At 37.2% G+C, this 24,344-nt stretch overlaps 1 protein-coding gene across 2 annotated transcripts in view; it reads left to right on the top strand.

Moving 5' to 3' along the window:
* Nucleotides 1-24,344, top strand: part of POF1B (POF1B actin binding protein) — a 101,346-nt gene that overhangs the window by 11,996 nt on the left and 65,006 nt on the right. The window contains exons 3-5 of one of the 2 annotated variants that reach the window (XM_061409561.1): nt 18,221-18,295; nt 20,111-20,134; nt 20,678-20,758. In XM_061409561.1, the coding sequence (XP_061265545.1) occupies nt 18,221-18,295; nt 20,111-20,134; nt 20,678-20,758 (180 nt within the window). The remainder of the gene's footprint in view (nt 1-18,220; nt 18,296-20,110; nt 20,135-20,677; nt 20,759-24,344) is intronic. The other variant, XM_061409562.1, reaches the window with a different exon arrangement.

Below are 24,344 nucleotides of genomic sequence, written 5' to 3' on the forward strand. Positions count from 1 at the left end.
CACCACAGTCGGCTTCAGGTCTTGTTTTTGCTGCCTGTGTAGAGCTTCTCCATCCTCAGCTGCAAAAAATATAATCAATCCGATTTCAATATTGACCATCTGGTGATGTCCATATGTAGAGTCATCTCTTGGGTTGTTGGAAGAGGGTGTTTGTTATGACCCTGGTGGCTCAGAGGATAAAGTGTCTGCCTGCAATGCAGGAGACCCGGGTTAGATCCCTGGGTTGGGAAGATCCCCTGGAGAAGGAAATGGCAACCCACTCCAGTATTCTTGCCTGGAGAATACCATGGACAGAGGATCCTGGCGGGCTACAGTCCATGGGGTCGCAAAGAGTCGGACACGACTGAGCGACTTCACACACATGATGAAAAGGGCATCTTTTTTTTAATATTAGTTCTAGAAGATGTTTTGGGTCTTCATAGAACCAGGTAACTTCAGCTTCTTTGGCATTGATAGTTGGAGCATAGACTTGGATTACTGTGATGTTGAATGGTTTGCCTTGGAAACAAACCAATCTCATTCTGTCACTTTTGAGATTGCATCCAAGTACTACATTTCAGATTCTTGTTGACTCTGAGGGCTACTCCATTTCTTCTAATGGATTTTTGTTCACAGTAGTAGATATAATGGTCATCTGAATTAAATGTGCCCATTCCCATCCATTTTGGGCTTCCCTCATAGCTTAGTTGGTAAAGAATCTGCCTGCAGTGTAGGAGACCTGGGTTCGACTCCTGGGTCAGGAAAATCCCCTGGAAAAGGAAATGGCAACCCACTCCAGTATTGCCTGGAGAATCCCATGGACAGAGGAGCCTAGGAGGCTACAGTCCAGGGAGTTCACAAGAGTCAGACATGACTTAGCAACTAAACCACCACCACCATCCATTTTAGTTTACTCACTTCTAAGATGCTGATGTTCACTCTTGCCATCTCCTATTTGACCACTTCCAATTTACCTTGATTCATGGACCTAACATTCATCCACAACTGATCATTGTTTGCACTTTGGCTCAGATGCTTCATTCTTTCTGGAGCTGTTATTTCCCTCCACTCTTCTCCAGTAGCATATTGAACACCTTCTGACCTTAGGACTCATCTTCTGGTGTCCTATCTTTTTGCCTTTTCATACTGTTCATGGTGTTCTCATGGCAAGAATACTGGAGTTGTTTACCATTCCCTCTTCCAGTGAACCACATTTTTTTCAGAACTCCTGACTAGGACCTATCCATCTTGGATGGTCCTGCATGTCATGCCTCATAGCTTCATTGAGTTACTCAAGCCCCTTTGCCAAGACAAAACAGTGTTCCATGAAGGGGAATACAGAGTATGTTTTAAGATTTTAAAGTTTCCCTTCTAACCTAAAGGAAAATAACACCTCTCCAGCTTCTGCTTTCCCTTTTATCTCCACTGCATTGAACTATTCAGAAGCTATTTCATTGAGGTAAGTAAGAAATTGGTACTATTTGCATTTCATGTGTTTTTTAACTCTAAATTAATAGCTATTTTAACATACAGAAATAAAATACATGTTTTGTGACTAGCGAATTCTCCCTAAGATGACTAGAGTTTCCCAGCTCTCATTTAGAGAACAATTATCCAAGGACATAGAGAAATAATACCCCCAAAGCAGACTGATCTTTCTTTCAGATGCCAATAGCTTATTTTAACAATTTGCTGTCTTAGAGTGCTACCTAAGAGTATTGAATACTGCTACTGCTGCTAAGTCGCTTCAGTCATGTCCCGACTCTGTGCGACCCCATAGGCAGCAGCCCACCAGGCTCCCCGTCCCTGGGATTCTCCAGGAAAGAACACTGGAGTGGGTTGCCATTTCCTTCTCCAATGCATGAAAGTGAAAAAATAAAGTGAAGTCACTCACTCATGTCCAGCTCCTAGTGATCCCATGGACTGTAGCCCACCAGGCCCCGCCGTCCATGGGATTTTCCAGGCAAGAGTACTGGAGTGGTGTGCCACCGCCTTCTCTGAAGCGTATTGAATACTTTATTACATTTTTGATTCTTTTAAATATTTTCTTTCTCATTCAAAATTTAATTTTCTTTTTAGAATTTTCTCCTCTTTTTTCTTGTCTTTTATTTTTAAAAATTTATTTATTTTAGATGAAACAAAGATTAATATTTTTAATGATAAAAGGTACAATTCACAAAGAAGATAGACATCATAAACCATTAGACACCTTAACAACAAAAAACACAGATACATAGAGCAAAAATCAGAAGAAGTATAAGGGAAAGAAAAATATATAATCATAGTGCAACATATTAATATTTCTCCAAGAATATTTTATCAAGTGCAGAAAAAATAAGAATAGGAACATCTTGAATGATGTCACTGATAGTTTAAATATAATGATATTATACTTAATTAACATATTAATCATATTCTACACAAATACATTTAAAATTTTGTATCTCATACTTTCTTATTAGATGTCCATATGGCTTATTTAACTTATATGCAGAGTACATCATGAGAAACGCTGGGCAGGAAGAAGCACAAGCTGAAATCACATTGCTGGGAGAAATATCAGTAACCTCAGATATGCAGATGACACCACCCTTATGGCAGAAAGTGAAGAAGTACTAAAGATCCTCTTGATGAAACTAAAAAAGGAGAGTGAAAATGTTTGCTTAAAGCTCAACATTCAGAAAACCAAGATCATGGCATCTGGTCCCATCACTTCATGGCAAATAGATAGGAAAACAGTGGAAACAGTGGCTGCTGACTTTATTTTTGGGGGCTCCAAAATCACTGCAGATGGTGATTGCAGCCATGAAATAAAAGACGCTTACTCCTTGGAAGGAAAGTTATGACCAACCTAGACAGCATATTAAAAAGCAGAAACATTACTTTGCCAACAAAGGTCCGTCTAGTCAAGGCTATGGTTTTTCCTGTGGTCATGTATGGATGTGAGAGTTGGACTGTGAAGAAGGCTGAGCACCGAAGAATTGATGCTTTTGAACTGTGGTGTTGGAGAAGACGCTTGAGAGTCCCTTGGACAGCAAGGAGATCCAACCAGTCCATCCTAAAGGAGATCAGTCCTGGGTATTCATTGGAAGGACAGATGTTGAAGCTGAAACCCCAATACTTTGGCCACCTGATGCAAAGAGCTGACTCATTTGAAAAGACCCTGATGCTGGGAAAGATTAAAGGTGGGAGGAGAAGGGGATGGCAGAGGATGAGATGATTGAATGGCATCACTGACTCAATGGGCATGAGTTTGGGTAGGCTCTGGGAGTTTGTGATGGACAGGGAGGCCTGGCATGCTGCAGTTTGTGGGGTGGCAAAGAGTCGGACACGACTGAGAGACTGAACTGAACTGAGGGGTGTTTAGAAAAACTAGCAAAAAATAAATAGTACTAAATTTAAAAAAGCAGAATTCTTTTTGTGTGTGTGATTTAGTTATACGTATATACATATAATATTTTTGAAATTATTTTCCATTATAAGTTATTACAGGTCATTTACTATAGTTCCGTGTGCTATACAGTAAACTTTTTTGGCTTGTTGCTTATATATATATATATATTTTTTTTAACTTAAATTTATCTATTTAATTGGAGGCTAATTACTTTACAATATTTTATTGGTTTTTCCATACATCAGTATGAATCCACCACGGGTGTACACGTGTTCCCCATCCTGAAACCACCTCCCCCCTCCCTCCCCATACCATCCCTTTGGGTCATCCCAGTGCACCAGCCCCAAGCGTCGTGCATTGAACCTGGACTGGCAATTCGTTTCTTATATGATATTATACATGTTTCAATGCTATGCTCCCAAATCATCCCGCCCTCTCCTTCTCCCACAGAGTCCAAAAGACTGTTGTATACATCTGTGTCTCTTTTGTTGTCTTGCATACAGGGTTATCATTACCATCTTTCTAAATTCCATATATATGTGTTAGTATACTGTATTGATGTTTTCCTTTCTGGCTTACTTCACTCTGTATAATCGGCTCCAGTTTCATCCACTTCATTAGAACTGATTCAAATGTATTCTTTTTAATGGCTGAGTAATACTTCATTGTGTATATGTAGCACAGCTTTCTTATCCATTCATCTGCTGATGGACATCTAGGTTGCTCCCATGTCCTGGCTATTATAAACAGTGCTGCGATGAACATTGGGGTACATGTGTCTCTTTCAATTCTGGTTTCCTCGGTTTGTATGCCCAGTAGTGGGATAACTGGGTCACAAGGCAGTTCTATTTCCAGTTTTTTAAGGAATCTCCACACTGTTCTCCATAGTGGCTGTACTAGTTTGCATTCCCACCAACAGTGTAAGAGGGTTCCCTTTTCTCCACATCCTCTCCAGCATTTATTGCTTGTAGACTTTTGGATCGCAGCCATTCTGACTGGCGTGAAATGATACCTCATTGTGGTTTTGATTTGCATTTCTCTGATAATGAGTGATGTTGAGCATCTTTTCATGTGTTTGTTACCATCTGTATACCTTCTTTGAAGAAATGTCTGCTTAGTTCTTTGGCCCATTTTTTGATTGGGTCATTTATTTTTCTGGAATTGAGCTGCAGGAGTTGCTTGTATATTTTTGAGATTAGTTGTTTGTCAGTTGCTTCATTTACCATTATTTTCTCCCATTCTGAAGGCTGTCTTTTCACCTTGCTTATAGTTTCCTTTGTTGTGCAGAAGCTTTTAATTTTAATTAAGTCCCATTTGTTTATTTTTGCTTTTATTTCCAATATTCTGGTAGGTGAGTCATAGAGGATCCTGCTGTGATTTATGTCAGAGAGTGTTTTGCCTATGTTCTCTTCTAGGAGTTTTATAGTTTCTGGTTTTACGTTTAGATCTTTAATCCATTTTGAGTTTATTTTGGTGTATGGTGTTAGAAAGTGTTCTAGTTTCATTCTTCTACAAGTGGTTGACCAGTTTTTCCAGCACCACTTGTTAAAGAGATTGTCTGTTCTCCATTGTATATTCTTGCCTCCTTTGCCAAAGATAAGAGGTCCATAGGTGTGTGGATTTATCTCTGGGCTTTCTATTTTGTTCCATTGATCTATATTTCTGTCTTTGTGCCAGTACCATACTGTCTTGATGACTGTGGCTTTGTAGTAGAGCCTGAAGGCAGGCAGGTTGATTCCTCCAGTTACATTCTTCTTTCTCAAGATTGCTTTGGCTATGCCAGATTTTTTGTATTTCCATAGAAATTGTGAAATTATTTGTTCTAGCTCTGTGAAAAATACCGTTGGTGGCTTGATAGGGATTGCATTGGATCTATAGATTGCTTTCAGTTGTATACTCATTTTCACTATATTGATTCTTCCAAACCATGAACACGGTATATTTCTCCATCTATTAGTGTCCTCTTTGATTTCTTTCACCAGTGTCTCATAGTTTTCTATATATAGGTCTTTAGTTTCTTTAGATATATTCCTAAGTATTTTATTATTTTCATTCCAATGGTGAATGGAATTGTTTCCTTAATTTCTCTATTTTCTCATTATTAGGGTACAGGAATGCAAGAAATTTCTGTTTGTTGATTTTATATCCTGCACCTTTACTATATTCATTGTTTAGCTCTAGTAATTTTCTGATGGAGTCTTTAGGGTTTTCTATGTAGGATCATCTCATCTGCAAACAGTGAGAGTTTTACTTCTTCTTTTCCAATCTGGATTCCTTTTATTTGTTTCTCTGCTCTGATTGCTGTGGCCAAAACTTCCAAAACTATGTTGAATAGTAGCAGTGAAAGTGGGTACCCTTGTCCTGTTCCTGACTTTAGGGGAAATGCTTTCAATTTTTCACCATTGAGGATAATGTTTGCTGTGGGTTTGTCATATACAGCTTTTATTATGTTGAGGTATGTTCCTTCTATTCCTGCTTTCTGCAAAGTTTTTATCATAAATGGATGTTGAATTTTGTTAAAGGCTTTCTCTGCATCTATTGAGATAATCATATGGCTTTTATTTTTCAATGTGTTAATGTGGTGTATTACATTGATTGACTTGCGGATATTGAAGAATCCTCGCATCCCCGGGATAAAGCCCAACTGGTCATGGTGTATGATCTTTTTAATGTGTTGTTGGATTCTGATTGCTAGAATTTTGTTAAGGAGTTTTGCATCTATGTTCATCAGTGATATTGGCCTGTAGTTTTCTTTTTTTGTGGCATCTTTGTCAGGTTTTGGTATTAGGGTGATGGTGGCCTCATAGAATGAGTTTGGAAGTTGAGGTTCCTCTGCAGTTTTCTGGAAGAGGTTGAGTAGGATAGGTGTTAGCTCGTCTCTAACTTTTTGGTAGAATTCAGCTGTGAAGCCGTCAGGACCTGGGCTTTTGTTTGCTGGAGGATTTCTGATTACAGTTTCAATTTCCGTGCTTGTGATGGATCTGTTAAGATTTTCTATTTCTTCCTGGTTCAGTTTTGGAAAGCTGTCCTTTTCTAAGAATTTGCCCATTTCATCCAAGTTGTCCATTTTATTGGCATGTAATTGCTGATAGCAGTCTCTTATGATCCTTTGTGTTTCTGTCTTGTCTGTTGTGGTCTCTCTATTTTCATTTCTAATTTTATTGATTTGATTTTTCTCCCTTTGTTTCTTGATGAGTCTGGCTAATGGTTTGTCAATTTTATTTATCCTTTCAAGGAACCAGCTTTTGGCTTTGTTGATTTTTTCTATGGTCTCTTTTGTTTCTTTTGCATTTATTTCTGCCCTAATTTTTAAGATTTCTTTCATTCTACTAACCCTGGGGTTCTTCATTTCTTCCTTTTCTAGTTGCTTTAGGTGTAGAGTTAGGTTATTTATTTGACTTTTTTCTTGTTTCTTGAGGTATGCTTGTATTGCTATGAACTTTCCCCTTAGGACTGCTTTTACTGTGTCCCACAGGTTTGGGGTTGTTGTGTTTTCATTTTCATTCATTTCTATGCATATTTTGATTTATTTTTTTATTTCTTCTGTAATTTGTTGGTTATTCAGCAGCGTGTTGTTCAGCCTACACATGTTGGAATTTTTAATAGTTTTTCTCCTGTAATTGAGATCTAATCTTACTGCACTGTGGTCAGAAAAGATGCTTGGAATGATTTCAGTTTTTTTGAATTTACCAATGCTATATTTATGACCCAGGATGTGATCTATCCTGGAGAACGTTCCATGTGTGCTTGAGAAAAAGGTGAAATTCATTGTTTTGGGGTGAAATGTCCTACAGATATCAATTAGGTCTAACTGGTCCATTGTATCATTTAAAATTTGTGTTTCCTTGTTAATTTTCTGTTTAGTTGATCTGTCCATAGGTGTGAGTGGGGTATTAAAGTCTCCCACTATTATTGTATTATTGTTAATTTCCCCTTTCATACTTTTTAGCATTTGTCTTACATATTGTGGTGCTCCTATATTGGGTGCGTATATATTTATAATCGTTATATCTTCTTCTTAGATTGATCCTTTTTTCATCATGTAGTGTCCTTCTTTTTCTCTTTTCACAGACTTTGTTTTAAAGTCTATTTTATCTGATATGAGTATTGCTACTTCTGCTTTCTTTTGGTTTCTATTTGCATGGATTATCTTTTGCCAGCCCTTCACTTTCAGTCTGTATATGTCCCCTGTTTTGAGGTGGGTCACTTGTAGCCAAAGTATATAGGGGTCTTGTTTTTGCATCCATTCAGCCAGTCTTTGTCTTTTGGTTGCGGCACTCAACCCATTTATGTTTAAGGTAATTATTGATAAGTATGATCCTGTTACTATTTACTTTATTGTTTTGGGTTCGAGTTTATACACCCTTTTTGTGTTTCTTGTCTAGAGAATATCCTTTAGCATTTGTTGGAGAGCTGGTTTGGTGGTGCTGAGTTGTCTCAGCTTTTGCTTGTCTGTAAAGCTTTTGATTTCTCCTTCATATTTGAATGAGATCCTTGCTGGGTACAGTAATCAGGGCTGTAGGTTATTTTCTTTCATCACTTTAAGTATGTCTTGCCATTCCCTCCTGGCCTGAAGAGTTTCTATTGAAAGATCAGCTGTTATCCTTATGGGAATCTCCTTGTGTGTTATTTGTTGTTTTTCCCTTGCTGCTTTTCATATTTGTTTTTTGTGTTTGATCTTAGTTAATTTGATTAATATGTGTCTTGGGGTGTTTAGCCTTGGGTTTATCCTGTTTGGGATTCTCTGAGTTTCTTGGACTTGGGTGATTGTTTCCTTGCCCATTTTGGGGAGGTTTTCAAGTATTTTTTCATTGTCTTTCTTTTTTTCTTCTTCTGGGATTCCTATGATTTGAATGTTAGGGCGTTTAATATTGTCCTGAAGGTCTCTGAGATTGTCCTCATTTCTTTTAATTCATTTTTCTTTTTTCCTCTCATCAGAGGAAAATCTCATCATTTATTTCTACCATTCTATCTTCTACTTCACTAATCCTATCTTCTGCCTCTGTTATACTACTATTTGCTGCCTCCAGAGTGTTTTTGATCTCATTTATTGTATTATTCATTACATATTGACTCTTTTTTATTTCTTCTAGGTCTTTGTTAAACCTTTCTTGCATCTTCTCAATCCTTGTCTCCAGGCTATTTATCTGTGATTCCATTTTGATTTCAAGATTTTGGATCAGTTTCACTATCATTATTCGGAATTCTTTATCAGGTAGATTCCCTATCTCTTCCTCTTTCGTTTGGTTTGGTGGGCATTTATCCTGTTCCTTTACCTGCTGGGTATTCCTCTGTCTCTTCATCTTGTTTATATTGCTGAGTTTGGGGTGGCCTTTCTGTATTTTGGAGGTTTGTGGAGTTCTTTTTATTGTGGAGTTTCCTCGCTGTGGATGGAATTGTGCAGGTGGCTTGTCAAGGTTTCCTGGTTAGGGAAGTTTATGTCGGTATTCTGGTGGGTGGAGCTGGATTTCTTCTCTCTGGAATGCAATGAAGTGTCCACCAATGAGTTATGAGATGTCAGTGGGTTTGGAGTACCTTTGGGCAGCCTGTATATTCAAGCTCAGGGCTGTGTTCTTGTGTTGCTGCAGAATTTTCTTGGTATGTCTTGCTCTGGAACTTGTTGGCCCTTGGGTGGTGCTTCGTTTCAGTGTACATATGGAGGTGTTTGATGAGCTCCTGTCGATTAATGTTCCCCTGGAGTCAGGAGTTCTCTGGTGTTCTCAGGATTTGGACTTAAGCCTCCTGCTTCTGGTTTTCAGTCGTATTTTTACAGTAGTCTCAAGACTTCTCCATCTATACAACACCATTGATAAAATATCTAGGTTAAAGATGAAAAGTTTCTCCACAGTGAGGGACACCCAGAGAGGTTCACAGAGTTACATGGAGAAGAGAAGAGGGAGGAGGGAGTTAGAAGTGACCTGAATGAGATGAGGTGGAATCAAAAGAGGAGAGAACAAGCTAGCCAGTGATCACTTCCTTATGTGCACTTCACAGTCTGGGCTGCTCAGAGATGTTCACAGATTTATACAGAGACGAGAAAATGTAAGATGGAGACAGAGGTGGCCAGGAGGATAAAGGGGGAGAATCAAAAGGAGAGAAACAGATCTAGCCAGTAATCAGTTCCCTAAGTATTCTCCACCATCTGGAACACACAAAGAGATTCACAGAGTTGAGTAGAGAAGAGAAGGGGGAGGGAGGAGATAGAGGCGACCTGGTGGAGTAAAAGGAGAGTCCAAAGCGGGAGAGAGCAGTCAAGCCAATAATCTCTCTCCCAAGTAAAAATGGGTACTGAAGATTTGGTTCTTAAAGGTACAAAATTGATAACAAATACCAGAAAGTAAAGATTAAAAATCTAGAGTAGAGGTTGGATTTTCAAAAATACAATATTAAAGAAAAGAAAAAAAACAAAAAACAAAAAACAAAGTCATAAAAATTATAAAATATATATATATATATGTGAAGTTTGCTTTAAAAAATAGGGTCTCTTTTTTCTTTTTGCAAAGTAATAGTAGGTTATAAAAATGAAAATTAAAAGAGTAATAGAGGACTTAAAATTAAAAAAAAAAACATTAAAAAAAGAATGATAATTAAAATAGTAAAAATATATCTAAGACTTTCTCTGGTGTTGTGGGCAGTGTGGGGTCAGTTCATTTTCAAATAGTTCCTTGGTCCGGCTTATATTTCTCAAGATCTATAGGTACCTTCCTATGTAGTCGGTACTAACTACAGAGTTTAATCTATTGCACCTGTCACTTCCAAGGCAGTTCCCTCTTTTTAGCTTCTTCTGTTTGCTGGTCTCTTCAGTGTTTGATTTCCACCCTGATACAAGAGGGCGGTGGTGGACACTTTTTTAAGCTCACTTGTTCAGTCGTGCTGTGGGGAGGGAGGGACGCTGCCAACAAATAACACTGGCGCGTGCTCATAGTGTCTCAGCCACACTGAACCTGCTTCCACTCACGGCGCATGTGCCTTCCCTGCCTGTACTGCTCAGGCTCTAGGTTGGTCCACCCGGAACTGTCTGAAGCTGGCCCTGGGCTGCCTGCACCTCCTAGGTCTAAGCCGCTCAGGTTCAGAAACTCAGGTAGTCCTCAGAGGCGCAGACTCTGTTGGGCCTGAGTTTTGTGCCCTTCCCAGGTCTGAGCAGCTCAGGTGATGAGGTATTTGGTGAGAGTTGTCGCTGGGACTTATTGCCTCCCCTGTCCCTGCTGCTAGGTTTTCTGGGTGTATAACCAGCGCACCTTCTCAGGTGGATATTGACTGTCCAGAACCCCAAGAAGTCTTAGTTAGCAAAGAAGCCTGCTTGCAGTTTGGTAGATAATGTTTCTCTGGGGCTTAGTTTCCCCCCTTCCAGCTCTGGCTGCCTGTCACCAGAGGGGGATGGTCTTCAGCGGGCTAGCTCTGTTCAGTCCTTTGTTCTGTGAGCAGGCCTGGCGGTGTCTTAGGTTAGGGCTTTTCACGTGGTAGCTATCCCACAGTCTGGTTTTGCTAGCCCAAGTTAGTTCCCTCAGATTGCCCTCAGGGCATTCAGGCTCGATCCTTACTCTAAGCAATGCAGCCCGTGCCTCCCTGCTCAGCCCCCGCTTGCTAGTGGCGGGTGCAAGCGTCTGTGCTGCTTCTCCACTGGGGGAGATACTGTTGGGCACGTAATCTGTGGGGTTTAATTATTTATTTATTTTTCCTCCCAGTTATGTTGCCCTCTGTGGTTCCAAGGCTTGCCACAGACTCGGCAGTGAGAGTGCTTCCTGGAGTTTGGAAACCTCTCTTTTTAAGACTCCCTTCCTGGGATGGAGCTCCGTCCCTACCTCTTTTGTGTCTTTTTTTGTCTTTTATATTTTTTCCAACCTCCTTTCGAAGACAATGGGCTGCTTTTCTGGGTGCCTGATGTCCTCTGCCGGCATTCAGAAGTTGTTTTGTGGAATGTCCTCAGCGTTTAAATGTTCTTTTGATGAATTTGTGGGGGAGAAGGTGGTCTCCCCAACCTATTCCTCTGCCATCTTAGGACCACCCCCTCTATATATATTTTAAAATTAGAAATTCAGCACTATTTTCATACAAAGTCAAACAAGTGGAATCAAATGTCACATTTTTTAGTTAGGCAAAATTTCATACTTTTTCTAAAATATATATATTATACATATTATTTATATATTTGTATACAAAAACTTTTCTACTATGGTTGATAAAGGTTTGAGAAAGAACATAAAAAAAAAAAAGAAATGGAGAAATTGGAGAACATAACTAAATGAAATGGGAGCACTGACTATGAAATAGAAAAAGTGAAACAAACTAGATGAAAGTAAAAGATGCTCATATAATCTGATTGTTTTTAAACATTGCTGCTCATTAGAAATATATCCGGAGTTCTGGCCAAAGAAAAGTAATACCTGGGCATTTGTATTTTTAAAAAAATTCCAAGATAATTCTGATATACATATGAATTTTTAAAAGTTTTTTTCTATTATGGATTTTTCTATTAAATGGTAGTTTTGGAGATATAGAATTCTGTAATTTTTCTGTTGACCAATCATGATACAGTAGTGTTAAGTAACAGTTGCATATTCACAATAGTAAAAGATGTTTATCAGTTTCACAATCAATAACAAGACAAAAAATAAAAGATAAACTACAATTGCAAGCCATAACGGAAACATGATTAACCTAACAATACAAAATACTTACATACAATTTGGGGGGTCAAGCAGGGTGATGTGGTATGTGTAAGTGCATACATGCACATGTTTTCTTCCATTCTGCTGGTCTGTGTTTTTGGTTGGCACATTTAATCATTTATATTTAAGGTAATTATTGATAAGTATGATCCTATTATGATTTTCTCCATTGTTTAGGGTTTATTTCCTGTAGGTAGGGCTTTTCCTTATTTTCTGCTTAGAGAAGTTCCTTTAGCATTTGCTGTAAAAGTGGTTTGATCTTGCCGAATTCTTTTAACTTTTGCTTGTCTGGAAAGCTCCAAAAAAGCAGATTGATTTTAATACACTCTGATCAAAAATTGGTAATGCCATGTGTACTTTATAAAAGGAGGAGGAGAAGAAAGAGGGGAAGAGGGAGGAGTGAGGAAGAGAAGGAGAAGGAAAAGGGTAGGGAGGAGGAGGAAAGGGAAGAGCACTGCTACAACTTTCCCAAAGTAGAAAATGACTTTCAACTTTGTGGGGAAAACAGTCTTGGCTTTCATATTAAGCTTGAACCTACTAATTATAAACATAATCAATTTCCAACAAAACTTTACGTAAAGAATGTTGCCAACAGGGTTATTAATCAGGAGTATTGAAGCAGGGCAAAGACTAATAGAGTTTTGCCAAGAGAACGCACTGGTCATAGCAAACACCCTCTTCCAACAACACAAGAGAAGACGCTATACATGGACATCACCAGATGGTCAACACCAAAATCAGATTGATTATATTCTTTGCAGCCAAAGATGGAGAAGCTCTATACAGTCAGCAAAAACAAGACCGGGAGAAGACTATGACTCAGACCATGAACTCCTTATTGCCAAAGTTAGACTTAAATTGAAGAAAGTAGGGAAAACCACTAGACCATTCAGGTATGACCTAAATCAAATCCCTTGATTATACAGTGGAAGTGAGAAATAGATTTAACGGATTAGATCTGATAGATAGAGTGCCTGATGAACTATGGAATGAGGTTCGTGACATTGTACAGGAGACAGGGATCAAGATCATCCCCATGGAAAAGAAATGCAAAAAAGCAAAATGGCTGTCTGGGGAGGCCTTACAAATAGCTGTGAAAAGAAGAGAAGCAAAAAGCAAAGGAGAAAAGGAAAGATATAAGGATTTATGTTAACTATATACAAATAAGTGACATTGAAAATTAAATATTAATGTAGGCTATCAAGAGAGAGATTTAGATTTCTATTCCTGAGATGCCTTTAAAATTGACATCTTCATTCATTAATTTATAAACATTTTTGATCACTTCCTTATCCACTCCAGCACTCTTGCCTGGAAAATCCCATGGATGGAGGAGCCTGATAGGCTACAGTCCATGGGGTCGCAAAGAGTTGGACACGACTGAGCGACTTCACTTCACTTCACTTCACTTCACTTGTGGAATGACTTGCTGCAATTCTGCCTAGAGCTAGATGTCACTGAAAATATCTTTCATCATCAAGACAATGTTCATTTTGGACATTTACTTACACTACTTACCTAATTCTATAGACTTTCAAGGGGAAAGAGTTTTCTTTAGCAAGTTTTTCTTTAATTAATAAACCTTATATTCAGATAGGCTTTTCCCCCTTATGACAATTTAATACTGCTGCAATTTAAATTCATGCTGATCACTACTATATATCGTAATCTCTTTGACCCATACAAAGCTACCACTTTAATATTTTACTTTTTGTAGTTATTCCATTTTCCCTTTGTTTTCATAAGGGTTGTATGAGAAAGCCATATTTGCCTAGGTCAGTTCTAATAATGAAGGCTCAAAACAACTAAATAAAGCATAATTTATTAAATTAATTTACCAGCCTTCCAAATATAATAAGACTGAATAATTTCTTTATGGTAGCACCAGACTAGTCTTTGTGCAAATACACCAATTTGCCTTTTGAATATCTACCATCTGGGCATCTGAATCAAGTGACTACCTATATTACTATCAATAAGGATGCTAAAGATATAAGATATATGTGTGTGTGTGTGTGTGTGTGTGTGTGTGTGTATTCCTACTTGGATGAATTTCAGCCAGTTTATAAAACTTCTCAGTACACGCTTTTATCTTAAAAGCTAATCCATTTACCTAGTAAGCTTCATTCTGTTTCATTTGCTGATGTCATCAGACTTGAATAGGGTAAAGGGAAGGGGAAAAAACTAGCCTATATTCAGAACCAGGAACAAGACAGTGTGCACTAACTATATTCTCAAAATGATTCTAGTATTATTAGCTCCAGCCTAAAAACACTAAAAGTTGGTATAAAAGCATCTTTCAGACATGAGAGCATTTCTACACTGCTGATGGATGTGTAATTGGCATGGCATTTTGGGAAATCAGTTGGACAGTGCATATTAAAATGAATAATGCACATACTCTGTGTCCTAGCAATCCCACTTTGTGGGATTCTAGAGAAATACTCACCATAGCACAGTGAAAACCTGGAAACAATTTTAAGATGCATAGGTAAACAAACTATCAAACGAACATTATGCAACACTATAATAAATATATATATATATTCATTCATTAATTTATTTTTAAATATTTTAAACTCTTTATTATTATTATTATTTACTTTACAATATTGTATTGGTTCTGCCACACATAGACATGAATCCGCCACAGGCATACACGTGTTCCCCATCCTGAACCCCCCTCCCACCTCCCTCCCCATACCATCCCTCTGGGTCATCCCAGTGCACCAGCCCCAAGCATCCTGTATCAAACCTGGACTGGCAATTCGTTTCTTATATGATATTATACATGTTTTAGTGCCATTCCCCAAAGTCGTCCCACCCACTCCCTCTCCCACAGAGTCCAAAAGACTGTTCTATACATCTGTGTCTCTTTTGCTGTCTTGCATACAGGATTATCATTACCATCTTCCTAATTCCATATATATGCGTTAGTATACTGTATTGGTGTTTTTCTTTCTCGCTTACCTCACTCTGTATAATAGGCTCCAGTTTCATCCACCTCATTAGAGCTGATTCAAATGTATTCTTTTTAATGGCTGAGTAATAATGAATTAAGACACATCTAATCTATAAGATATATTATTTGCCTTACATTGCAGAATAATACAAGCAGTAAATATCATTTATACATATATATTTATATATTATTTGGCTTACATTGCAGAATAATACAAGCAGTAAATATCATTTAATGAAGGGAGGATGGTTAAGGGAAGATCTTTGACTTTATTTGTATAATTTTTATGTTGGAATGTTTTCATGTACTATTGTATAACTAAAAATCACCTTTTTTTGTTTTTCTGAACCTGCTCCTATTTGATCTGTGTGCCACCTCCACCTGTACTTGGTTGTATTTGTAACCATTTTCCTAAAGTGAAGACCATGTACCTGTTTGGTCTACAATCTTTAATTCTCAGCATTTGTTTGAGCAATTATCCTTAGCTACCAGCAGGAAATCTGGGAACATGTTCAAAGGCTGCCTTGAAGTATTAAGCTTGCAGTATTGCTGTTGATGTAACGGAGGAGAGATGAAAATGTTACAAGTTGAACCAAAAGAAAACCCATAGTGTGTGGAAAGTTTGGCCCTTGGAGTAAATACATCATTTTGTTTTAAGAACAGCATGGTATATATAACATAGTTTTGTTTTAAGAACAGCAAATGTGTGTGTGTGTGTGTGTGTATTGTTTTAAGAACAGAATGTTAAACATTATATATATATATAAAATATATATTTTATATAGACATTATATATATTATATAGTGAGTGAAGTCGCTCAGTCATGTCCAACTCTTTGCAATCCCATGGACTGTAGCCTACCAGGCTTCTCCATCCATGGGATTCTCCAGGCAAGAATACTGGAGTGGGTTACCATTTCCTTCTCCCGGGAATCTTTCCGACCCAGGGATTGAACCTGGGTCTCCCGCATTGGAGGCAGAAACTTTAACCTCTGAGCCACCAGGGGAGCCCCAATATATATATATAATATAGCTATACTTTGGTATGAGTTTGTCAGTTTTCCCCTTGTAAGTCTGTGATTCTAAGTTTTAATACCTCCTGATATGCCAGCAAATTTGGAAAACTCAGCAGTGGCCACAGGACTGGAAAAGGTCAGTTTTCACTCCAATCCCAAAGAGAGGCAATGCCAAAGAATGCTCAAACTACTGCACAATTGCACTCATCTCACACGCTAGTAAAGTAATGCTCAAAATTCTCCAAGCCAGGCTTCAGCAATATGTGAACCGTGAACTTCCTGATGTTCAAGCTGGTTTTAGAAAAGGCAGAGGAACCAGAGATCAAATTGCCAACATCTGCTGGATCATGGAGAAAGCAAGAGAGTTCCAGAAAAACATCTATTTCTGCTTTATTGACTATGCCAAAGCCTTTGACTGTGTGGATCACAATAAACTGTGGAAAATTCTTCAAGAGATGGGAATACCAGACCACCTGACCTGCCTCTTGAGAAATTTGTATGCAGGTCAGGAAGCAACAGTTAGAACTGGACATGTAAAAACAGACTGGTTCCAAATAGGAAAAGGAGTATGTCAAGGCTGTATATTGTCACCCTGTTTATTTAACTTATATGCAGAGTACATCATGAGAAACGCTGGGCTGGAAGAAACACAAGCTGGAATCAAGATTGCCAAGAGAAATATCAATAACCTCAGATATGCAGATCACACCACGCTTATGGCAGAAAGTGAAGAGGAACTAAAAAGCTTCTTGATGAAAGTGAAAGTGGAGAGTGAAAAAGTTGGCTTAAAGCTCAACATTCAGAAAGTGAGATCATGGCATCGATCCCATCACTTCATGGGAAATAGATGGGGAAACAGTGGAAGCAGTGTCAGACTTTATTTTTCTGGGCTCCAAAATCACTACAGATGGTGACTGCTGCCATGAAATTAAAAGACACTTACTCCTTGGAAGGAAAGTTATGACCAACCTAGATAGCATATTCAAAAGCAGAGACATTACTTTGCCAACAAAGGTCCGTCTAGTCAAGGCTATGGTTTTTCCAGTGGTCATGTATGGATGTGAGAGTTGGACTGTGAAGAAGGTTGAGCACCGAAAAATTGATGCTTTTGAACTGTGGTGTTGGAGAGGACTCTTGAGAGTCCCTTGGACTCCAAGGAGATCCGACCAGTCCATTCTGAAGGAGATCAGCCCTGGGATTTCTTTGGAAGGAATGATGCTAAAGCTGAAACTCCAGTACTTTGGCCACTTCATGAGAAGAGTTGACTCATTGGAAAAGACTCTGATGCTGGGAGGGATTGGGGGCAGGAGGAGAAGGGGACGACAGGCGATGAGATGGCTGGATGGCATCACTGACTCGATGGACGTGAGTCTCAGTGAACTCCGGGAGTTGGTGATGGACAGGGAGGCCTGGCGTGCTGTGTTTCATGGGGTCGCAAGGAGTCAGACATGACTGAGCGACTGATCTGATCTGAAGACAAAATATTTTTAATCGTTTAAGAACTATATCCTGGAGTTGTGTCAATTAGATGAAATCGAGTAATGCTATCAATTTTTTGCACACTTATAAAGCTATGCAGTTTGTTGATTTGGGGAAAATATAATGAATACCAGCATAATTGATGGAGTGATCATTTTATCTAGTCATTATTAAAAATCATACTCTTACTTTTATGGATCATTTTTTAACATCAGAACCTACTCTTTGAGATTAAACTAGAAGCAGATCACACAAAGCATAATTTAAAATCAGCTTGAAGTACTCTAACAGCAGTAGTCTTAGTTGAGTTTTCAAAGATAATTTCCTATATTGGTTTTTGGATTTTTTTACATTTAATGTTTTTGATAAATTTTAAATGTTGTTAATTGCAGACATATAATAACATCGATGGATGTTATGTAGAGTTCTCAAAAAAGTAAAAAAAGAATGCAAACTAAAAGTGCAAGAAGTGTGTATTGTTATGAAAGCATTCTAGAAATTATATTTCATTAGATTACTTGGAATAGTGACAAAGGAATTCAGTAATGTGCTTTTGTAAAGATGGACAGTGTCTAAGTAAGCACTTAATAAAGTTCTTATTTCTGGCAAACTGGGTTATTGTAAAAATAAAGGAAATAATAATAATACTTTAACAACCTAAGACGTTTAAATGACACTGCTCAGTAATGATTTCTGAACCCTCTTTTGTTTCTCTCCACAGGAACTTCATTCTCCAACTCTGAAAATATCTACTTGTGTCCCAGGCACTCTACATATAACCCCAAATACTGAACAGGTGAAATAAATTATGTATTATGTTAGATTATTTTCTTTTTGCATAAACCCTGCTTGAATGTTTAATTGATCTTTCAGTTCAGTTCAGTTCAGTCTCTCAGGCGTGTCTGACTCTGTGACCTCATGAATCGCAGCACCCTCCATAAAGCTTTACACATTCACCAAAAATCAGGAGCATAAACTGGAAAGGAGAGTCACATATGAAAATCAGTTCAACCTGTTTTAAAAGAATGTGAAACAAGTGCTAAAAAAGTCTGTGAATTGAGATTTTTCAACTTTATTGTCTACTCAATCTGATTGCTTTTGGTTTGAGTGAAGTTTATTTTTAGCCAACGATATCCCACTAATTATGCATATTTTAAAGATCCTTGATTTGAGCAGAAATAAAGTACCTAGTTCTTGGATTGATTGAGGGTGTGGCTTTGTGAATGATACTACTGTACTTTGACATCCAGAGAGAATAATTTACAGGATTAGAACTCGCCCTTCTCCAAGGTGCATGATTTGAAAGACACGCAAGATCATGTTCCCTTAATCTTTATGACATAATAATAATAATACTTTTTAAGATTATTTTTGAATGTATATATTATATCTGCAAAAGGTATCTGTAATAATAATTAAATGCTGTATTAGCAAATATGTGTTTAACAAGTGAGTCCCATATATTAAAAAGTAAATTCTAAGCAAATAAACCATAAAAGATCCTAAGTTTGTTAGTACATAGGAGGGGAGTATAAAGCTTTCAGGATTTGGAGGATAGGAAGGAGAAAGATACTGTTCTAGAAAGCATGCCTACCCAGCTTGAGGTATCACGATGTGAACTTGAATAGTGAAGGGAAAAATGGACAAAAACTGTTCTCTAGGTCTGGGATACAGTATGGAAAAGGTTATATTATGCAGAACACATAAGATTATTGAAGAAAAGTTTGCTTACCATGTCCCAATTCAGTCTAGCTTAGACCTAGGTCAGTTAGAGTCATGCATTTATTCAGCGAACATTTGCTGAGTGACAAATATGTACTAAATATTGCACAAAGATGAATTAGAACCAGTCACTATTCTCAAAGAACTCACAGACTAGCATGGGTCACACACCTAACAAAACATATAGCAGTGGAATAAAGGCCACAGTTGAGTTAGAAGTTTAGCCCCACAGGACCACCAAGAAAGGATTAGCTCAGACAACTAAGTCCACTTAAATCACAAAGCTGTTTACTACACTCAAACCCAGTCATAAAATTCCATTTATTGCTATTTTTCATAATGAAGGGCTTTAGAATTAGGTTTGCTGTTTGTTTTACTTCTGATAACAAAAATATGTTTATGGTAGAAAAATTAGGAAATACAAAAGCATATAAAGAAATAATATAATTCACTTATGATTCCCTCCCCTACTCAGAGATACTACTCTCAGTATTTTGCTGTGTTTTCTTTTGTTCAAATAAAAAATTAAGATCATACCTTATATGTAGTTTTATATCTTCATTCTCACTTAACTTTATATACCATGAGTTTTTTAATGTAAATTTGTAGTATCAAGACCATTATTTTGATGGCTACATATTTCAGCTTGAGAATGATCATTTAATCTTTCCTGTTTCTGTAGGAAAATGCTCCTTCTACTGCACTCTCATCAGCATTATTATTTTAACATTTCCAGTTAAAATATGGTATTCTTTTGTTATGATTATTTGATTCCTAGCTTGTTTGAATATTGTTTGTTATAGCTTGGAATATAGCTTATCTTTGTTGTTTGTTAATCATTTGCTTTTTTCTTTTCTGTTTTCATACCATCTGTTCATTTTTCTAACAGTGTGAATATTTTTTTCTCACCAAGGTATAAAAACCTTCTTTATATTGATACCAACTCTTTTTCCTTCAAAAGCTTTCAAATTACTTTGTTCTAGTGTTTTGTCTCCCTTTTAACTTTATTTGTGGCCCTCCCCTGTCACCACATTGAAGATTTAAATGTTTCAGAGTACACACAGTCAGTTTTTTCTTTGTGTCTCCTTTCATGTCCTTTCCAAACAGAAGATCTGATTAATAAATACTAAACTATATTTTCTTCTAATCATGTGGGGGCATTTTAAATGAAAAGAATATTTTAAAAGTCTCACCAAACATATTAATAGTTTGAAATGTGTGATGAATTACTAGGCAATGAGTATAGCAGAAATACCTAGCATGTTGCTGAGCACATAAACATTTGCTTTCATGTATGTTTTTGAGACCAAAATTAACCAAAATATAAATTCATATGTCATCACTCATGTAAGCAATTTTTAAAATTTCACTTTGAAAATTGCTCTGTATTATTATTCATGGCTCCAAGGTCACTAAATAACTCTGATTATATGTGGCTTTTATCTTTTCTTCACAGGAACTCCATTCTCCAACAGTGAAAGTTACTACATATCCTCAAACCACTATAAGGCGATATATAGTGCAAAGTCCTGAACAGGTAAACTATATCATGCAAACTCTTATCTCAATCTATAATTCCTCAGAAGTTGATAACTTAAACAAGAAGGGTGAGTTAGTTACTAGATTCCTAAAATCAGATTGTTGGACTTTCTTTCAGTTATAAAGTTAATTTCTAATTATTATTATAAAAAATTCATCATTAGTTCCAGACAGCCATTTGCCTCAGAGATGCAACAGTTCTAAGTAGCATGGAAATTCTTGGGTTATAAAGTTTTCTGCTTCTATATTCTTTTTTTTTAATTTTTAAAATTTATTATTATTATTATTCTTTTTTTACTTTACAATATTGTATTGGTTTTGCCATACATCAACATGCATCCGCCACGGGTGTACACATGTTCCCGATCCTGAATCCCCCTCCCACCTCCCTCCCCATACCATCCCTCTGGGTCATCCCAGTGCACCAGCCCCAAGCTTCCTGTATCCTGCATCGAACCTGGACTGGCGATTTGTTTCATATATGATATTATACATGTTTTAATGCCATTCTCCCAAATCATCCCCCCCCCACCCCCCGCCACAGAGTCCAAAAGACTGTTCTATACATCTGTGTCTCTTTTGCTGTCTCACATACAGGGCTGTCGTTACCATCTTTCTAAATTCCATATATATACATTAGTATACTGTAATGGTGTTCTTCTTTCTGGCTTACTTCACTCTGTATAATAGGCTCCAGTGTCATCCACCTCATTAGAACTGATTCAAATGTAATCTTTTTAATGGCTGAATAATACTCCATTGTGCTTCTATATTCTATATTCTTGTGCTACTAAGGGTTTTTGTGCACTTTGAACCAAAGTAAAAAGGGACGAAGTGGTCCACAGGCTTCATATAAAACTATCACCAGTTGCATTGGGGGTTACAGTATTTAGTCAAATTAGATTTGCCATTGAGATATTTGCTAGGAAGAAGAAAATGCAAATTCAGAAGTTCAAAAATATCTCCATGTGTTTGTTTACTATGGTGTATGAACTTTTGTGCCTAGCAATGAGGTCTTCTAAAAATTACATTATTATATTTTCTATAAAGATATATAACTTTATATTATACAAACTAGGATATTATTTTCAGTCTCGTTTTGAGGAGAAAATTAAGAAAACAATTTTCCCCACAGTAATAAGCCTTGCTCAACACACACACAGACACACACACAGCCTTACTTTAGCTGCAACAGGAAGTTCTACTATAGGGTTATAAGCGCATAAGGTTCACAGAGTGCCCCAGATAATACTGTAGGAGTTTTTTTGCTTTTCTCTTTATTTTCCTACTACTGCAGGAAATAATTCTCTCACAAAATAAAACTGATTATTTGCTTCAGCTGTGGAAAGCAAGGTGTTAAATCAAGGTAATACAGTTGGTACTAGTCTAGTTGGGTGGGGAGGATGTACTACTCTCCTGCTTGTTTCTATCTCCTCTCTTCTTTATTCATTTAAAAATCATCTTCTCATGTCTCTTTAACTAGAGAGGCTGTTAGTTGTGCATGTGTGCTTGTGTGAGTCTACCAGCATACAAGCTTTGGAGGGGGTGACTGTTTTGGATATTTGCTTGAGTTTTCAAATATCTATGTAAATATCAAGAAAGAATGTGATTACAGTAAAGCATCTGCTTTCTCATCAAGAATCAAGTGTTTAAGCAACAAATCTGAAAAATATGTGTGGGGAAAGGGAGACATCAGGAGGGCCTTGGAGATTAGACTGTGCCTCTTTTTACAAATTGGCTAATCACTTTACGCTTTCCTCTTTTTACTCTCACTCTATTTTCTTTTCACAAACAAACTGGGGAATATGCATACTTGGATGCATATTACACTTGATATCCCTGGCTCTAAAAGAATTAGTTCTAGATAGCACTTTTTTTTTTCCCATGATGTGAGAATTGTTGTGCTTGCCTAAGACATAGACAGAGAGGTTTTAAATATTGAATCATTTGAATTCCAACCCTCTTTGCCAGCGATTCTTATGTGACTCTGAATGCATTCTTGTTCTTTAGTTAATGAATTAATATTTATTGGCTATACATTCCATGCTCTGCAATTTACATATTTTATCCCATTTGGTCATAAAAAAGTGAGAAAACAGAAGCAGAGAGGTTGACAGTTATTCGGTGACTTTTTATCAATTGCCTAGTATGTACAAACAATGGCCCCAAGCCCTGGAGATAGAGCAGTGAACAAAACAAGTTCTTAACTGGCCCCAAACCATTAGTTAGAAAACAGCAGAGTTGCAACTGAAATTTAACAATGAAGATGTAGGAAAGAAATATTTGCAAATTAAAGACCATTGATGATCTAAGTGAATTAAGATTCAGAAACCCACACATGTACCATCTCCCTCCCCCATCCTCCCCAGCTACACTGTAATCAAAAAAGCAGAGAAATTCGAAGAATGTATGCAAGTGCATATTTGTAACACGAAGCCTGCCTCTTATTATGGTTGTGTTCAACTGTAAAGAAGTAAATAGTTGCTCAGGGAGAAGATCCAGCAGCAGGTTAAAGAAAAATGATCATATTAGCTTTAACATTTTAAGCTTTTAACTCTTTCCATTATTTAGAGATTAAAAAAAATTCTAATCCCCATACTTTGTGTACAAAAATAATCTAACTGGTTTTGCAGAACAGCTTGAAAATCCTGTCTAGATATATTTTATTTACCTAAGTATATGCTTTTTTGTTTGTTCTTTTAAATTCCTTCAGGAGAAGATTCTTGCTTAATTACAATATTTATAATGATCTGAGCCTCTTAAATGGTAACTTCATTCTCTTTCACCTTCCAGTTTGTCTAATCTTTACTTCTTCTCCCTGTAATTAAACTGATATCAATCGTTTGTCTCATGATTTCCTTTTAATTCTGTTCAGCCTTTTTATTTTTGATTGTACCTGATCTTTCTTATTTTCCATTTCTTGTCATTTTAGTCAAGCAATTTATCCATTCTGGTATATATCATGACTCAGAAATGGGGAAATACGTTTGTTCCGTCAGTAGATAGAAACCAATTGATGTTAATCAATTTCATTAATTTTCCACTTGCAGAGCTCCTACTGTGGGAAAGGTTTATATAGACTTCAAATTGGAAAATACAAGGAAAATAAAACATGGTTCCTGAACCAAAGGTGCTTACATTTCCTCTCAGAAAGGGACTAAGATATGTCCATATACAACTCCATAAAGTATACAGTGAGGTGTATGATAGATTCCATGAGAGAAATACAAATGATGTCTTATTGAAGTTCAGAGGCTGGAGGTAATATTTGTTTGGGGGGCAATCAGAGAAGGATTTATTGTGGTATTTAAGGAATTATTACAATGAACATTATTATTAGTATCATTTTACTAGTACGGAAACAAAAGCTTAAGTAAATGTGACTTGCTTAGGTCTTTTGACTAAATATCACTATCTTTTCTGATAGTTATACTCAAGGTAGTTTTGACAAATTTTGAGAACAGATACTGCTGCTGCTGCTGCTGCTAAGTCACTTCAGTCATGTCCAACTCTGTGCGACCCCATAGATGGCAACCCACCAGGCTCCGCCATGCCTGAGATTCTCTAGACAAGAACACTGGAGT

Source organism: Bos javanicus, chromosome X (genome assembly GCF_032452875.1).
Source record: "Bos javanicus breed banteng chromosome X, ARS-OSU_banteng_1.0, whole genome shotgun sequence".
Taxonomy (NCBI): domain Eukaryota; kingdom Metazoa; phylum Chordata; class Mammalia; order Artiodactyla; family Bovidae; genus Bos; species Bos javanicus.